This window comes from Pezoporus occidentalis, unplaced genomic scaffold (genome assembly GCF_034315485.1).
Source record: "Pezoporus occidentalis ecotype Australia unplaced genomic scaffold, CSIRO_AGI_Poc_V1 ctg27, whole genome shotgun sequence".
NCBI lineage: Eukaryota > Metazoa > Chordata > Aves > Psittaciformes > Psittacidae > Pezoporus > Pezoporus occidentalis.
Window position 1 is genome coordinate 9,933,268 of NW_026914611.1, and position 19,116 is coordinate 9,952,383.

The 19,116-nt window shown below is 37.2% G+C and overlaps 1 protein-coding gene across 1 annotated transcript in view; it reads left to right on the forward strand.

Annotated features, from left to right (window-relative positions):
* ITGBL1 (integrin subunit beta like 1) overlaps window positions 1-19,116 on the forward strand; it is a 141,102-nt gene that overhangs the window by 65,284 nt on the left and 56,702 nt on the right. The window contains exons 4-7 of the mRNA XM_062624690.1: window positions 328-450; window positions 5,377-5,517; window positions 8,237-8,377; window positions 11,759-11,905. Of these exons, the coding sequence (XP_062480674.1) occupies window positions 328-450; window positions 5,377-5,517; window positions 8,237-8,377; window positions 11,759-11,905 (552 nt within the window). The remainder of the gene's footprint in view (window positions 1-327; window positions 451-5,376; window positions 5,518-8,236; window positions 8,378-11,758; window positions 11,906-19,116) is intronic.

A 19,116-nucleotide genomic window follows, 5' to 3' on the forward strand; every position in this document is an offset into this window, starting at 1 on the left:
ATCATTTGTCAGAGCAACTAGGCCATCCTACCTAAACTGAGATTCTCTATATTCTCTATTTTTTCTGACCGTGTAAGTCCTTAATATGTTTATTTATGACTTTTATATGTTATCATGCATTATGTTTCAAACTGAAAAATATACAGAAGTATATTTGCAGCTAAGATTGGGTTTCTGTTGATATGGATTGTTTCTGTGTCTGTCTTTATTTATCTGGATGATCTTCAGATTTCAGCCTTCTCGCAAATAAAATGCATACCATCTCTGATGGACTAATGAATCTTTTCATAAACTGCTGTCGTTGAGTACTGTCTTAAACATTTCCAGGTACATGTCACTGTGGCAGGTGTAAATGTGCAAACTCAGAAGGAAATGGACTTGTCTATGGTAAATTTTGTGAATGCGATGACAGAGAATGCATAGATGATGAGACAGAAGAGATTTGTACAGGTATGTACTTTAGTGCAAGAAGGGTGTTATAAAATCATTTAATTGTGTAGACCTATGAAATGTCTACTGAATACTTGCAAGAATTTAGCTTGCAGATTGTAAGTGGGAATTTCAGGTGCAGAAATGAGCTGAAGTAGAAGGTTAAAGAACAAAGAAATCCTGTGACATCTTCCACTTTTTGGAAGAACTGCAAAAAGGATTTTACAATGTAATTCACTAAGGTAATTTGCTTAGTGTGTTTGTCTTTGGTAGAATATAAGAAGTGTTAATGCTTTGTAGTACAGATGAGAGCAAGGTGGAGGACAGAAAGAAAAATGAAAGAAAAAAAAGAAAATTAGATTACTAGCAATTTTGTCAAGGAAGCAAAAATTTAAAACAAGAATAAATATGGATGAAAACTCAGAAGCAATTCAGGAGACAAAAAGGGAAAAGAATGAACGAAGAAAAATTTGAACTGTGATAGCAAAGGCAAAATAATAAGATAGAGTGAAATCTGCTGATATATAGAAAAGCAACTGAAATTTAAACTATGCTTTCATTTCTTTGTAAGATAGGAACCTGGCAATTTAATATTGTGCAATGCACAGCACTTATGGAATTATAAATATTGTTGCTGATACTACCAGGGAGGCTTGTCCTTAAGATGGAAGTTGCTATAGATATTTTTCAAGCTATGCACAAGCATACTGTGTCTGTATGCACACTGGATGGTTCAGAACTGCTCTTAGACTATTCATACTCTGATGACAGTACTTGCTCTCTGTGTGCATGTATATATAGAGAGAGTACGTGTGTAAAATAGCTTTATCTATCTTTAACCATACACAGAGAACAAAATAAATCCTATATATTTTAGTTCCTTTGATGGGAAAAAGAACTTTTTTGTTGCATAGGATTAGGTAGAGATTTTAAGTGAGAGTAAATAAAAATGGTCTTCTGAAGTCCAAATCCAGGAGTACAATATTTCCACTAATTGCCTAAAATAAAATGAATGTAAAGTAATAATTTCTATGTGCCAATTATGCCATGTATATATTTATTTGCTTGCAACTGTTGCATAAGGTACCAAATATGGTAAAAGTTCACTGTTTATTTAGTTCCAGTAAATTCTCCTTCTGCTGTTTTTGCCCATTTTTTTTTTTTCCTCCCACACCTGTGTGGATGCTGATTTACATTGTTAGGTTTTCCTTAGCTCTTATTTCCCTTTGTTTCATCCAGGGGTACCATATTCCAAAACAGACCAGATGCACCTCTGTAAAAAACTAGTTTTTTATGTATGCAGATAACCATGTATTCTGATGAAACAGGACAAAAATGATGCTAGGTTCAAGTCTCTAAGGGATGTGATTCATTAGTACAAAAGCCTGATGCCTTATTTAAGGTTTGGAGCATTTTAAAGTAAATATAAACTAATGGTGTGTTGTCTTGGTTAGGTTGTTGTAAGCTGAAAAGCTTATGCACATAGGCTGTGAATCTTAGATTTCACATTGCTTTCTAACAGAACGCTACAGGACACTGTCCCACACGACATCCTTGTCTCTAAATTGGAGAGACATCAATTTGATGGATGGACCACTCAGTGGATAAAGAACTGGCTGGATGACCACACACAGAGTTGTGGTCAATGGCTCAATGTCCGGCTGGAGACCAGTAACGAGTGGTGTCCCTCAGGGATCGGTGTTGGGACCGGTCTTGTTCAACATCTTTGTCGCTGACATGGACAGTGGGATTGAGTGCGCCCTCAGCAAGTTTGCCGATGACACCAAGCTGTGTGGTTCGGTTGATACTCTGGAGGGAAGGAATGCCATCCAGAGGGACCTTGACACTCTTGTGAGGTGGGCTGATGCCAACCTCATGAAGTTTAACCATGCCAAGTGCAAGGTCCTACACCTGGGTCGGAGCAATCCCAGGCACAGCTACAGGTTGGGCAGAGAAGAGATTCAGAGCAGCCCTGCGGAGAAGGACTTGGGGGTGCTGGTCGATGAGAAAATGAACATGAGCTGGCTTCAGGGTGTGCTTGCAGCCCAGAAAGCCAACCGTATCCTGGGCTGCATCAAAAGGGGCGTGACCAGCAGGTAGAAGGAGGGGATCCTGCCCCTCTACTCTGCTCTTGTGAGACCTCACCTGGAGTATTGCGTGCAGTTCTGGTGTCCTCAACATAAAAAGGACATGGAACTGTTGCAACAAGTCCAGAGGAGGGCCATGAGAATGATTGGGGGTCTAGAGCACCTCCCGTATGAAGATAGGCTGAGAAAGTTGGGGCCGTTCAGCCTGGAGAAGGCTGCGTGGAGACCTTATAGCAGCCTTCCAGTGTATGAAGGGGGCCTATAAGGATGCTGGGGAGGGACTCTTCATTAGGGACTGTAGTGAAAGGACAAGGGGTAAGGGGTTAAAACTTAAACAGGGTAAGTTTAGATTGGATATAAGGAGGAAGTTCTTTCCTGTGAGGGTGGTGAGGCACTGGAATGGGTTGCCCAGAGAAGTTGTGAATGCTCCATCTCTGGTGGTGCTCAAGCCCAGGTTGGACAGAGCCTTGGGTGATATGGTTTAGTGTGGGGTGTCCCTGCCCATGGCAGAGGGGTTGGAACTAGATGATCTTAAGGTCCTTTCCAATCCTAACTATTCTATGATTCTATGATTCTACGATTCTACAACCATATGTATTAACAAGGGTATGTGATAGGACAAGGGGTAATGACTTTAAACTGAAAGAGGGTAGATTTAGATTAGACATTAGGAAGAAGTTCTTTACTGTGAAGGTGGTGAGACACTGGCATAGGTTGCCCTGTGGATGCCCCATCCCTGCAAATGTTCAATGGCAGGGTGGACAGGGCTTTGAGTACCCTGGTTGAGTGGAAAGTGTCCCTGCCCAGGGCAGGGGAGTTCTAACTAGGTGAACTTTTGAGGTCCCTTCCATCCCAAACCATTCTATGATTCTATGATCCCACACTGAACCAAGCCTTATGCAGAAAAAATGGACACCACATGAACTGAAGGTCAAAGGAATATAATTTCATCACAGAAAAAGCAGATCCCACATGCCTATTTGGTTATTGCTTCTCTCTCCCCTCCACATGCTGCCTTTAATACCATCTCTCCTTCCACAGAATTTCCACCACAGGAATCACTTAGTTTTATTTATGAAGTAAAAAGAAACAGTGCTCAAACCCGGTTCTGCTTAGATTGGCCTCTGGATACTCTGTCCACAGGCAAGGTGAACCTAATCAGTGCAATCAGTTTCTGTTGTACTTTCCCAGTTTGTGTAGCACCCATTTAGTTGCTACATACCCTTGATTGCCCTTGAAGGTATAGATGGGTCTTCAAAGAAAGCAAATTCAGGAGTATCAAACTAATGAAAAAACAAAAGCTTCTATTTACACACATGTTTTCTAAAGGCTGCAGCTGTGACCTGTGTTTTCATCCTGGAAAAGCATACAATGCCATGCTGAGATATGGATGTATTTTAATCTTTGCACAAGGGAATTGCATTTTTTAAGTAAATCCATTATTAGGTAAGGCAGAGTTACAAAAATGTATCAAGTTTTTCTAGTCTCGGATTTTTATCAGTCAGTTGACTGCGTCACTTTTTGTTTGAGATTACATAAACTTTGCAATCAAGTTGCAGTTTATTTTTAATAAAATATCATGGTTTCTAGGAAATTAAATTCTGACATTGATAATTTTTATCCAAGGCACTTTGTTTTTCTTTCTCTAATGGAGTGATTTTGTTTTCAGTCAAGAGCAAGAGGTAGAAAATTATATCATTTAATTCAAAATTATTTGAGGACTACACAAGAGTGAGTGAAGATTGAAGTAGTGATATTTTAATCTGCAAAAACTGCCAGTGGATCAAGTTAATTTGCTTCTTCACCTTTTTTCCTTTAATTTCTTATCCCTTCTTAAGGAACATCCCTTTAGTAAAAAACATTATTTTAGACTTTGTTGTTTATTTATCTAATTATTTTTTAATCTTCTGTTATATTTTGACATGTGACCAAAAAATTGTAATGAAAAATCCATGATTAATTTTAAAAACAAAAACCAAAACAAAACAAAAATGAAAATATTTTCCCCAGGTCTGAATTTGACAGTTAAGGATATAAGTTGACCAGACTGTGATGGAAATGACCAGGTCTACTAAGCTTAACATGCCTGGAGAGAAAAAAGGAGATCCTGACTTGATCTTTCTAGTAAAGAATTAATTTATTGCCTTAGGATAAGTAAGAGTTGCAGCTACTTAATTTAAATGCTTTGTGTCATTGAAACACATGGCAGAAGTACCTTAGTGGATCAAAATATTCAGAAGCTGGTTTCATGAAGCCTCAGATGACCCCAGTATCTTTTGGAGAGATGTGTGGTTTGTTAAATGAAGATCTAAAAGGTGCATTTTACTATGTCTTATTTTTCATGAACTGGTTTATCCATGCTCAAAGATCTTAACAGGTAAGAAGGGAAGCCACATACAATGTAAACAGCTTTTAAATCAAAGTCCCTCTGCTGGAATTATCTGACGAGTCAAGAACACACAGTGTTTTCTTAGACATGCTAAGTATGATGGGCAAGTCTGTCCTATCTTGACATTTAAAACTGTGCTTAAATCTTAAATTTTAACTATTACATTTACTGTCTTCCAAATTTACCTATAAGGTTTCAAAAATTAAGCTTACAAATATAAAAATAGTGATTATTATTATTTATGGATTAAATTGAATCTGTAATTAAATGAAAACTTATTCTAAAATAGACTTGGGGGAAAAGCATAACTCAGATATCCTTTGTCTTGTTTTATGCAGACATATACAGTCTATAAATTATTTCTATTCTGAGTGTAATGCTAAAAGTTTTTAAAACAAAAAACAGTTAAATTGTTAATGCCTTTTAAAAACTTGCCTCTTTCTCACTGTATAAAATTTGTTTTGGCTTAAGGCCATGGAAAGTGTTACTGTGGAAACTGTTACTGTGAGGCTGGTTGGCATGGAGATAAATGTGAATTCCAGTGTGACATCACCCCCTGGGAGATCAAGAAAAGATGCACATCTCCAGATGGCAAAATCTGCAGCAACAGAGGTGTGTCATTCGCACGTTCCTTCTATGCATATTTATATAGCGTGTTTTTATTTTACATTATGCATTTTCTGCAGTAGGGCATCCTAGTGGTGTTTGCTGATAGTTTCTAATTTGCTCTCACTTATTTCAAGTCTGGATATACATTTCCAAGTGAGTGCATAGATACCTGTTTTTAGGTATAAACTTATACAAATCTACACCCATTTTTGGATTAAGCTGACCCAAGTTGTTTTCATCCTTCACTTTTATAGTAAGACTGAGCAGGATAATTTGTTAGTATATGCTTTGGTGAGAGAGTTACCCTGCAAAATAAAGTATTAGCAGACTTTTGACTTAGAATGGATTGGTGCTATAAGGCCAACAGGGGTGTATGTCAATTCACTCTTCAAGAAGACTAAGAACCCACAACTGAATAAGGAAAGTGAAAACACAAAGCTTTTAGTTTCCACTGCAACCTGAAAAAAACAACTACAAAGTGTTTAGTAACAATGCTGTGGAATGCATATGGGGCTGGAAAGGTAGACTTCACACTATTTCTAATTGCATGGGATTTTATTTACATAAAGTTCTGTCTAATTTTGCCATTTTGGAAAAAAAAAGGCACAAAATAATGCTGATTTTTACTAGCTGCTATGTTTGGTTTCACTGAATAAAGAGTTACAAACCCCATGTTATTTTTGGGGTGATAGTTCAGTATAGTTTCAGTAGTACTTAAGCACAAGCCACATGGAAACCTTTCTTAAAAGCAGCTCTACTGACAAAACTTGCTTTAGTGTGAACATCTAATGAACCTGAGAGCATTTAGAAAACTGTCTTGTCTTAATTACAAGGAAATTGAAAGACTGGCTTAAATAGATCATGTAGGCTCATTTGGTCTTGGAACATCAGCAGTAAAAAAATATCTGTAATTCTGGAAATAATAAATATCAAAATGGCTTCAGATCAGATGTTTTGTTTGTACAAAGAAAGTAATTACTTGACAAAGAATTTCTTGTCAAAGCAATTTTTTTTTTCAAATTTCAAATTTTAGTATCCAAGCGTGTCTTTAAATTTACATTGTGAGTGGGGCAAATGAGGATTAATAGTATAGCTGATATTCTGAATAGCTCTCCTATACAAAGGTACATTCATGGAATACTTCCATATTTTTAGCCTTTCATGTATTTGTTATTTTATCCATATAAAAATTCTGTAGGCTTTTGACTGCACAAAGTTGCTTTCCAACATAGTATTTCTACTCTCTATAGTCCTATTAACCCAGTTCTCTGTGTTTATACATCTTGTGGTATAGCTGAAGTTCACCTTGTCAGTCTTGGGCCTTCTAAAAAATTAAATAGCAAGGCTAACCTTGCTGTCTAGCCTCCTTCAGCGCTAAGGTGGATAAATTGTCTGTATCTTTCCACCAACCTAGTCAACCAGCTGAAACCAGATGTGAATCTTTAGATTTTTTTAAACCTTGGTGAGACAGTGTTTTTCCTTCCAATATCCAGGACAGCTGATTCAAATTCACTTTGAAGTTGTTTCTGGGAAATCACTCCCCAGATGCATTTCCTCATTTTCTGGGCTTTCTTTGTTTGTTGTTATTGTGTTGGGTTTTTTTCTTCTCCTTTAGTAATGGCACTGAATTGCAAAAGTGTCAAAAATCAGGTTCACATTTTTTGAGGGCTGTCTTGGTGGCTTTAGCACCAAGGGGGCAGGGCAGCAAGTCTTCTGCATGATGTAACTGTCATGCATCCACAATTGCATAGACCTTCTCTCGTCAGAGGATGTGGCCATGTCTACATGTACTCTTTAGTCATGCTGTCCTGATATCCTCAAATGCATTATATTGTTCAGAGTGATCTCAAGAAGAAGACAAAGGCTTTGGTGGAGTACTAGAAGGTGAACCTATTCTTAAGATGATTAATTGCCTGCATCTGTAAGGTTTGGCTGCTTCTTTATGCCTGTTGGCATCTCAGAAAAAGTAGTGAGTGTATGGCCCTGAAGCATATTTGGATTTCTGAATAAGGAAACTGTCTTTTTGTCCTGACTTTTCCTCAATAAGTATGATGTGTGTTCTCTGTATATCAGTAAGGCTGTGCAAAATTAGTATCTTTGTCATATTTCACATTTCCCTTCTTATTGTGAACAACAGCCCTGAATATTGACTTTGGAAAAGCAGAAAAGTATCATTTTTATGTAGGTCTGTACTGATGATCTTCTTAGGTAGAGAATGACCTTCTAGACATTTTCAGCTGGGTTAATATGGATTCCCTTCTAGTTTAAATGTTTATGCTTTAACAATCATTAATTATCCACTGTGCCCAAGCCCAAGTTATTTAAACAACATTGATTTTTATTCTCATTAGTGTCAAGGCAAATTACGGTTGATGTCAAAGATTTACAATTGTTCTGTGCTCTATATTTTTCTGTTGAATCCTAGCAAGGCTCAACAGCAAAAAGAAACTTGAACGGGAAGAAAACTTGTTTGTATAAAGTATTACTACGAAATAATCATAGAATGTTTTAAGTCGTAGAAGATGAACATACTCTCATGATTAACACTTGTAGCTTTGAAACTGCATTCCTGTGAGAGCAGACAATTCACAAGTGTAAATTCTTGTAATCAAACTACTATTGCTCTAAATTGCTCAGTTAATCTGCTCTGGCTCTCTCTCTTTTTTTTTTTTTTTTTTTACACTCTTTCTTTTTTTTTTTTTTTCCCCTTTTTTTTTCTTAGGCACATGTGTATGTGGGGAATGCACATGCCATGATGTGGACCCCACAGGTGACTGGGGAGATATTCATGGAGATACTTGTGAGTGTGATGAAAGAAACTGCAAAGCAGTGTATGATAGATATTCTGATGACTTCTGTTCAGGTAAGGAATATATAAGGAACTTATTTATAGTTTTATGACGGAAACATTCAATTGGTCTGATCTTGCTCTTCCTTAGTCTTCCAATTCTCATTTTCCTGTCTTAAAATATACCAAGCTTTATCTGTCTTCTTTTTTTATTTGTTTGTTTTGGGTTTTTTTTTGGAGAGGTGTAGTGGATTTTTTAGATTAATTAATTAATTCTAAAGCTTTTATAAAACTTTTTTTTTCTATGCCTTTTAACAAAATTGTGTAAATATTAATCACTTTTAGGTGCCTATCTCCCTTCTAACACTCTTTTCTTCAGTGTAACCTGACATAAATTGGAGAATGGTTGAAACTTTCAAATATATGCATCTCCTTCCTTGGGAAAATTTAAATTTGAAAAGTTGTTAGATCAAATTTTATTTGTTATTACATGTTATATGTCAGGGAGAGGACAAGTGAGGGGAAAAAATTTGAGGAAAAGTGAATTGATGAGTTAATGAAAAACAGTATCCTGAGAATGCCAATTGACCTGAGAACAAATAGAACATCGATATGTGGAAAATATGAATGACTAGTCCAGCTGCACATCACTGGCTGTACATCTTAGACACATTCACCTTCCTTTTTTCTTCTACTTCATAGCATTATATTCAAATCAGTTAATGTCCATCCAGCCATCCAAGGTTTGCAGTGTATTTAAATTGGTGATTCGTCTATTATCTAACAAAAGCTGAGATTCTGTGTGAGATCTTGCGTACAATTTTTTATAGTTACTGATAAAGTTGCTAATATTGGGCAGGAGAAAAGGACTCTGGTCAATACACAGCATTCAATTTGTACACGCAAGAACCTTTTGAAAACAAATGAGGGTGGTTTCAAAGGGACTTGACAGATTACAGGTTGCCAGCTCTAATGCATCCAGTAGAAATTTGCTCTGGGCTAATTAATAATAAGAAGATTGCAGTCACATTAAGGAAAGTAATGATGTGGTTTATTCTCCTCCTATTACTAGAATGAGAGATTCCTCATAGAACGATTGTAAGAGTTATCCATAATAGGGAGAGAAGGCTGAAACAAACATGATACATAAAATTCTTAACCTCTTGTTTGCCTGTTTTGTTGTTTTTTTTAAAGTAAATATTGATGAATCACTAGCTAACAAATGCAAGAGAGAGAGAGAAAAAAAAGAAGCATTGCTAAAAACCATCAGCAAATTCATTTTCTTGTTGCTGTTTTAGCCACCTACAAATGTTAGATAGGTTTATTTAATTAATAAGCTGGAAGGAGGTAGAACTGCAGACATGAGAGCAGCAGGAAGATTGACTTTGGGATGTTGTCAATTTTTTAATGTATTATTGTGTTGCTGAGTATGTTTTTAGCACTTAGGGGCTGATCAAAATGTCAGCATCAGTTACAGAATACAAAGCTAAAAAACAATGCAGAAAATAGGCTCTGTAGTTAAGGGTGAACTCAAGAGTTTCAAACCTAATTAGATTAAAGCAAACCTGTAGCATCTACAGCTAATGCTGTATCACTGGAACATGGCTTGAACTCTCTCTTATCCAGACATTACTGCCATTGCTGGTGCTGCTGCCCAGGGTGGTAACTGTTGTAAGAAAGCAAAGTATAAGAAAGTATGGACAGTTACAAAGGAATTGGGGAAAGATATTGTCATTTCACATTGGATTAAGGATTGGTACAGTACTGTTTATTACACAGCCATGAGCAAACCTTATGAGAGATACAAAAGAAAGCATTCATATGGTTTGCTTTAAGTAACTAAAACTCATGAAGTATAGCTTAGTTTTTCTACCTAATCAGAAGAAAAAGTATTCTTATTCTTATCAATTCCATTTCCATTACATTTCAAAAAAGCCTAATTTAAGCTTAAATGGCCAACCAAGAACGCATTCCTGAAATAAAGCATGCAGAAAATCCATATTCATATTAAGTAGTGTGAACAGTGTCTGTTTACAAAACAAATAGATAATACATCAAATAGAGGTGATATAAAACTTTTTCTGTCTTTTTCTGCCTAGCCAGTACATAAAAATAGAAACCACATTGCCCTGATTAGCAGATTGAAATGATAGGAAATCGTGTTTACATGTAAAGACTTTATTGCAAATGAATGAAATACTATGTTTACTCCATAAACTACAAATGACAGGAATTGGCAGCCCTGATGTGAGGATTTAACATCAAGCAACAGCAGCTCCCTCCAGAAACTTCATATGGCTTGGGGTGGCTGTCAATTTGCAGTACATCATATTAGGAACTGGATGCCTTCTTTTAACATCTGAAGTGCAGTTCAGTATGTTACTGAATTATTTTCTTTAAGAGGTGTTTGCAACATTAAAGTGATTCTCTTCCTTTAAAAGGAGAATATCTTTCATGACTTGCCATAGGAAGAAAAAAGGCTTCCTTAAAAAAATTCCTACATTCATACATCTCATTATCTCCTTTGCTGTGGCTTTAGCAAAGAAAATATTTTGTGAAAGAACATCATCCTCTCATAAGTATGTTTACCTGTAAGGAGCTACACATGGAAGCAAAGAGCATTAGGCTCATGATGAAGGGAAAGGGGCTTGGTTTTTCTTGGTCTGGATATGTTAGCATTCGTATGGAGGAAATAGCTTGGTTGGATGGCTTTCCAGGTTAAGTTCTCAGAAGGGGTTCACCCCTAACTCTTGGCTGTTGCTTTTTTTCTTTTTTAAAGAAACTTTCCAGAAAAGTTTCCTTGGAGATCAGTTGCTTTTCCTTACCTCAACTTGTAGAATGAAAGTTGCATTTATATTGCTATGTTCAGACATGGTCAGGGGGAGTCAAGTTAGCTAAAGAGATACCAAAACCACTGCCCTACTGAAATAAGAACTGATTATGTCCAGTATTTTATTATTTGCACATCACTATTTAGTAGAAGGCATTGGTTTCAGACTTGGAACTGGTGCAACTTTGTTTGTCTGTAGTGGATCACATTGATTACAAATAGGTTAAAGATTATATTGATATATTACTTAAAAAGTATGCTGCAACTGTAGTAGAAAAAGAATATAAATGCTAATGAAATATTGCCTTATGCTGGCCTAAGTTTTCCAGACAATGGTGAATGTGTATTTGTAAATTTTCCACCTTTTCACGAGGAGTGTGTGCCAAAGGCAAAGAAGCCCTTAACACACAAAAAATAATAAAAAAAAAAAATTAAAGGAAATATGGGTCAAATAGAATGGTAGACCAGTGATATTTTCAGAGAAAAGTAGATATACTCATTTGGTTGTATTTTTGCCAGTCTGATTATTTAATATTATCACAGCTTTGAGAAAGTTCATCTAATCATGAGGTTTTAATACTTATCATCAGTATGGAGGCTAATCTTTAACTGCATTCACTGTAAAGGTCATGGACAGTGTAATTGTGGAAGGTGTGACTGTAAAGAAGGATGGACTGGGAAAAAGTGTGAACATCCACATTCTTGTCCATTGTCACCTGAGGAGAGTGCTAAAAAATGCCAAGGAAATTCTAATTTACCTTGCTCTGGAAGAGGTAAGCACATTTCTGGAAGAATTTTCATGCCCTTGAAATGTACTTCCATTAAAAAATTTTTTACAGATGTCCAACATTACTAGTACTGAAAAATGTGAACTTTCTTGGCTTACTGTGCATAAATCACACCTGTGTAACTTATGGGAAGGGAGGAGAAGAATACAAAGGTCACCTATTTTTCCTGTCATCCACTACTTTGTATTTTGTTTCACATATCTCAACATTTGGTTTGGAGATTTACAAGGGTGCTTTGAAGTTTACTGCAGTTAAGTCTTTACTACATTAAAAATATGAACATATTCTATGCATTCTTTGACAAAGCCAGCATGAGATTTTCAGCCTGTGTAAAATGTTGTGGCACCAGTGTGGGAGAGCTGTTTGGATTTACACCACCTAAGAACCTGCCCCACTGAGTGCAGAACTGACTTCTATAATGCAGTTGTTCTTCAGTGCAGTACGCTAGTTAGCCACTGGCTTTTCATTTGAAAGCATTTCTTTGTGACACTGTGTAGCCTTTTCAAAAGCTTTGAGTACAAAAATATACATACAGTTGAAATACACATTGCAAGTGAAATGAAACTTTTCTCAGAAGGAAAAGAACCTGCCAATTTTAACCTGTCACTGTGTGAAATGTGGTTTTCTGCAGAAAAGAGAGAGTAAAGTAAATAAGAGACAGACTTTTGCTAGAACTGGTAATTGAAGTTCTGAATTTTGTCCACTTAGGTATTTGCTGGGAAAGGTCTAAAATTATTCTTGAATTGTTGCATCTGACCTGAAATGTAATTTCAGTTGCAATTTCTTCTTTCAACAATGCTTTCTAATGTAGTCAAAAACTGTAGGTTGTCCACCCAAGTCAGCACTCTATAACTGTATTTTTCTCCCCACGTAAATGGGTAGTAGCTCATAAGTTAGCGCAGCATTATCTGCATCTTTAAAGAATTATGTATTAACAGTTTGTTGCTTGCTCTTTTCTTCATTAAGCTACAGTTTTGCAGAGAATTACATCTCTCTTGCTAAAAATTCTCAAATAAATTTTTGTCTACAAGTTAGGTGAAGCATGGGCATCTGTAAGGAATTAACTGCATTTTATTGTTCGTGATCGCAAGGATTAAAACTAAAAGAAAAGAGTGTTAACATTTGATTGATTTATTCATATTTTTTTAAATGCTAGCTCAGTCTTTTCCTGTTCTTATTGGATGCTAAATGTCTCTTCTTTCACCTGCTTCACTAGGAGTTGTGTATGTTGAACATTTGGAGTCAATTCTATGATTTAATTGCATTGTGCACTATGAGAGTCAAATGGCAGAGAAAAGAATTATATACATAACAACAAGTTTAATCTGAGTTAAAGTAGAGTCTTAAGTTATGGAAAATAATGTTCCATTTATATTTCAAATTTTGAAAGTATTATTAATATAGTGTGAAATATTTTTCCTGAAAAAAAAAACAGCAAAAAAAACCAAAAAACCAAAACCACTCCAAACCCCCAAAACCCTACCTGAGTATTAATGCTGGCAGTGCTCTCCAGCTGATATATTAACAGTGAAATAAGTCCCTTTCAGGTGTATTAATTTGACTGGATGATCTGTTGATCAACATTTTAAAATAAAGCGCAAGCAATATCTATTGGAATAAAAGAAATATTTGATAGTGGCTTTCACTAAACTTCCTTTGACTTCCAAACAAGAAATCACCAAGTTGTATAAGGAATGCAAATGGCATTCCAAATCCATGGATGTGAATCTAGGAAATGGTATGATAGACTGATGCTGTAATAAAGGATCAAGAGACTCTGCATTCCATGATACAAACAAATAAATAAATAAAAAAACACCCCCAAAAATGCCAAACACCAAAAAAAAAACCACCCCACCCCCCCCAAACCCCCCAGAAAACCCCAAACCAACCAACTAAATAATCCAATCAAATGACACCTGTTTTAAGTCTTCTGGAGAGGGAAGGGCCACAGACTTGTAAAAGCAGCATAACTGAAATCCATAGGGAGGATACTGTGACAAGAAAGGGAAAGTTCCAAAGGAAATCAAAGTGTAACTGTTTCCATTTGAACATTAGTGTTTTGGTAACCTCCTTGTAACATTTTTCTCCTAGTCCTATCATTAGGTACTCTCTAAAAATTACTTTCCCTACGAAAACGTGTTGAGGATGAGGAGAGAGATTCTCGCCAGCTTCATTCATCTAAAGTGAATAATCCGTTTTACCCTTTTATTCCTGAGAGTGGTGTTTGGTTTTTTACTTGCTGCATGACTTTTCACTTTAGATATAATACTTTTACAGTGAAAGTCTGTCCTTTTAAGAAAACACTCTGTACAAAAGGACCAGTGCCAGAGCGAAAGGAAAAGACACACACACAAAAATCCTTATAGTAAGAAATAAAGAGATAACATATTGTTGTCAGGATTAAGGGACAAGAAAAACCCCTTTTCACTTTAAAATGTCCACCACACACTTGAGTTTCCCCTTAGGGCAAGAAGCAGATTTCAAAATAGTTATAATAAAAAAGCCTTCAGGAAGAGAATTGAAAATAAAAAGAGTAGGTTTTGAGAACAGAGGAGAGTGTTTTGTCTAAATAATCTTGTTCTCATCACTTACCTTTAGTGAAGGCAGACATCCCATGGCAGTGATCTAAAGACAGAAAAATAACAAATATTATTGGTGGTGTCTTTTACCATTTTAATCTCTTTTCTAAGATTGCTTTTATTTGTTGTATGGCAAGAATGAAACTGTTTCTTTATCTGTGAAATGGCAGAAGCACAGCTGGTGGCATGTGCCAGGTTATGAGAGCTAGTTCTGTGCTATTACCACTGGAGCCTTATTTACAGTAGTTTTATTTCCCAAATTTCTGGTTCTTTTGTTCTAAGTGCAGTTATTAATGAAGGACTTTGGGGTCCCCCTCTATTACATTTCCAAAACAGATCGACCAAAACCTGTTCCTATTTCTATCAGGTACCTGTAGAAAAGCATTGTCTCCAAAGTCTGCGCTTGTTGACGTAGTAAAGGAAGATGATAGTAGAAGTTGCCCTTTGAATAATTCACTATACTTTATATATGACAGGATGGGGTTAGAACGGAAAAGTGTAAACAATCCTAAGTTAAAATCTAGGTTACTATCCCTGCTACCAGCTCTTTATTACAGCCTCTAATTATGCAAATTGCACTGTTTAATTGAAGTGTAAATTACTCTAATGTACATAATCTCTGAATTTGGCCTGCTGTTTTCATTCATTTTGCATGACCCTTGCGTTCTGAAGGAGGTCTTAATTAGTGTTATAGGAGACAGCCTGGCAGCAAGTAATGTTATTAGCTGGCGTAACAAGAACAGAACATAAATGCAAGTCATGCATCACATCTCTAGATTTCACCTCATCAACTTTGAGACTGAGCTCCGTTATACATCTGTGCACTTCAAGCAGAGAGGCACCCTAACTGTACTAGCACTTTAATGCCAAATGAGCTGGCATAACAATATTTATACAATTTGATATACCCTTATATGCTGGACTGGCACTCTGAACTCCAGTTGTAGTCTGTTGAAGGCAAAAGGAAAAATATAGATAAACAGTTGTATCACAATCCTGCTAGATTTGTCTATCAGGACTTTAAATCACTGATTTAAGCTGCTGCTCTGATTCAGACTCTGCATGAGCCTCCCTCTCTCTGCTGATTGAAGCGTGATTCTCTGGAAGCTGCCTTTTAGAATCATAGAATCACAGAATCATAGAATAGTTAGGGTTGGAAAGGACCTTAAGATCATCTAGTTCCAACCTCCTGCCATGGGCAGGGACATCTCACAGTTAACCATGCCACCCAAGGCTCTGTCCAGCCTGGCCTTGAACACCGCCAGCGATGAAGCACTCACATCTTCTCTGGGCAACCCATTCCAGTGCCTCACCACCCTCACAGTAAAGAACTTCCTCCTTACACCCAATTTAAACTTCCCCTGTTTAAGTTTGAACCCGTTACCCCTTGTCCTGTCACTACAGTCCCTAATGAAGAGTCCCTCCCTAGCATCCCTATAGGCCCCCTTCAGATACTGGAAGGCTGCTATGAGGTCTCCACGCAGCCTTCTCTTCTCCAGCCTGAACAGCCCCAACTTTCTCAGCCTGTCTTCATACGGGAGGTGCTCCAGTGCCCTGATCATCCTCGTGGCCTTCCTCTGGACTTGTTCCAACAGTCCCATGTCCTTTTTATGTTGAGGATACCATAACTGCACACAATACTCACGAGAGCAGAGTACAGGGGCAGGATCACCTCCTTCGACCTGCTGGTCACACTCGTTTTGATGCAGCCCAGTTATGGCTGGTTTTTGGGCTGCAAGCGCACACTGAAGCCGGCTCATGTTCATTTTCTCATCGATCAACACCCCCAAGTCCTTCTCCACAGGGCTGCTCTGAATCTCTTCTCTGCCCAACCTGTAGCTGTGCCTGGGATTGCCCTGACCCAGGTGTAGGACCTTGCACTTGGCTTGGTTGAACTTCATAAAATTGGCATTGTCATTGGCTTGGTGTCATCGGCAAACTTGCTGAGGGCGCACTCAATCCCACTGTCCATGTCACTGACAAAGATGTTGAACAAGACTGTTCCCAACACTGATCCCTGAGGGACACCACTCGTTACTGTTTTCCAACTGGACATTGAGCTGCTGACCACAACTTTTTGCGTGTGAGCATCCAGCCAGTTCTTTATCCACCAAAGCCAGTTCTTTATCTACTGATATTAGGAAAGGCAGTTTAGAACTGTTGAGAATAGGTCACCTTTTTCCATTTCTGATTTTTTAAAATGCGTATTGATATTATTATTATAATCATCATGATCATTACTAATCAGTAAGTGTTCAGGAGCTCAATGGTTCAGTATTTTTGTGTAGAGAAGGTTATTTATTTATCAATGACCAACCTACAGCACTCCTGGCTGTTTTTTTTTTTTTTTGCCTGTTACTCTATCTTTTTGAGGAGACACAAGTAGGGACAGAAGAAGCAAGGAAGGACTGTATATAAAGAAAATATTTCATTTCTGTCTTTAACCCATATTTGTAATGCTTATAACTCAGTAATAAATAAATGGTTCAGGAAGTACTTTATTTCTGCATAAGTGCTTTTTTTAATCTGTTGGTAGAAGCAAGGTGTGTTAGAAGTTGGCTGTTTCTGAGATGCAGGTGATACTGTAAGAGTGAAGTAGTTCACAGAAATTTCTATAATGGAATTTGTTAATGTTCTGGTTTCCCACTTTTTTCACAGTGGGACCACCTGAGCAAGAAAGGATGTAAATGAAGCCTTCTTTAGATAGCTGAAGAAAGCCCCAAGATTAGAGGCCTTGTTTGCTAATCACAGGCAATTTCAGTCACCTTGAGATCTGCTGGAAGATCAGGATAGCTCAATGCAAGTGATGTAGGTCTGTGCCTTACCTCTCAAGTCTTGATCCTCCAGGCAGGATTTGGTGAACCTTAACATATATAAGTCCATGAGACCTGAGGAGATACATCCCAGGGCCCTGAAGGAGCTGACAAATGTAGTTGCCAAGCCATTCGGGTGAAAAGAGATAAAATGAAGTAAGGAATTTTTTGTACTCAGTAGCCAAATCTGCCCTAGGCTACTATCCAGCCAGTTTGTGTGGTTCTGTTTCTAATAAGCCGTATGCCTATTGGAGTGTATTTGGAGGTGTGGTTCAAGCAGGGTTAATCTGACAGATAAGACTGGGTAGGGTACTGGTATGTAAAAAATAAGATTTACTAATTTCACAGCTCAGGGAGGAACCTGTTTTTCTGATGGATGTAAGCATTAACCACATGAAAGATCCCTCTTATTCTCTCAGTTGGTGCTTCTGAAATGCTACTATCTCTGAACAGCTCACGTTTCCTTTTGTATGTGATGTGGTTTTATTTATTCTTGTTCCTTTAATTGTAATTCTTCTTCAAGCAAACAAAGAAGACCTCTTTCATCTGTGAAAGGTATTTCTGAAAGAACTTGAAGGCCAGGACTGCCTTTTCTCTGGCAGCTAGTTATCTTCTGTACATAGTCTGCTTTGTATCCCAGTCTTGCTTAATTGTTCTGAGCCTGTATCTTCCCATTTTCAATTGGTGGGATTCTGTCTTGCTGTTCTCTAAATGTCAGTATTCAGTGATCTACTGACACAGTTGGCCTTTTTTTCAGGCACCCTTGTTTTTTCAAATTGTTTGAGCTTGGCTTCTTGTTTAGCAGAGCAGGGAACATAATATAGAAGGGAAACTGAAAAATATATTCTTAAGGTATGTACCTTATGTCTGTATAATGTAAAAGTCTCAGCACTGAAATTGTTAACCAGGAAAAGAGTATGTGAGAAATAAGTTATACTGTAGTGTTGTGTGTGAATTTGGGTTAAACTTCCAATGTCTGTTCTCTTTACGTTCTGGTGGGATGTGTATCTGTAGATGGTGCATATATATTAGAAGAATTCATGATAAGATGAAACAGTTCACAGTCGTAAGTGATCGGCTTATGCTGTTTACAACTGAAAGAACATGGTTAGTATTCAAAAAGTTCAAGCGAATCTTTGTGTAAGTGGATACTTTCAAGTGCTACGCTTTGCGGCAGGCTGGCAATTTGGGAACATTACTCTGCAGTGGATTGCTGTAATTATCATAATTGCCATTACCTAATCAAAGAATGGACTGACACTCATTTGTGCTCGACTTCCTCTGAATCTTTTGTCTAGTCTGTCTCTTTCCTTTGATCAGATAGTGAGCTGCATATACACCCTCCACACATCAACACTTCTGATAGATGGTATATGCTGGTAGAGTCCAGAAAGGGAATATATTATTGTCAATGCTAGATGAAGAAACTGCTTACACTTAAGCACTAAAGCCTCATAGTTGGAGGTTTAAGGTAAAATTTTATTAGTTTCTGCTGAAGGATTCCTAACATTAATATTAAATATACTTGCTGTTTTGATATACCAAAAAAATCATAGAGGTAGAACATAAGCTATTTGTTCAAGTCAGAGAAGATATAACAAGTTAAAATTATTAATAATTTAAAAAGTAGATTAGATTTTTGCTGCTCCAAGTTGTCTTTGCATTTTGGTTCACTTCAAAAGTGATGTCTGACCTGAAGTAAGGACTTACCAATGTATTAAGTACTTGCAGAGATATGGGAATGATTCACACTGCTGAAAAAATATTAATTGAAATGTGCAAGGGTAGTCGTATGAAGGAA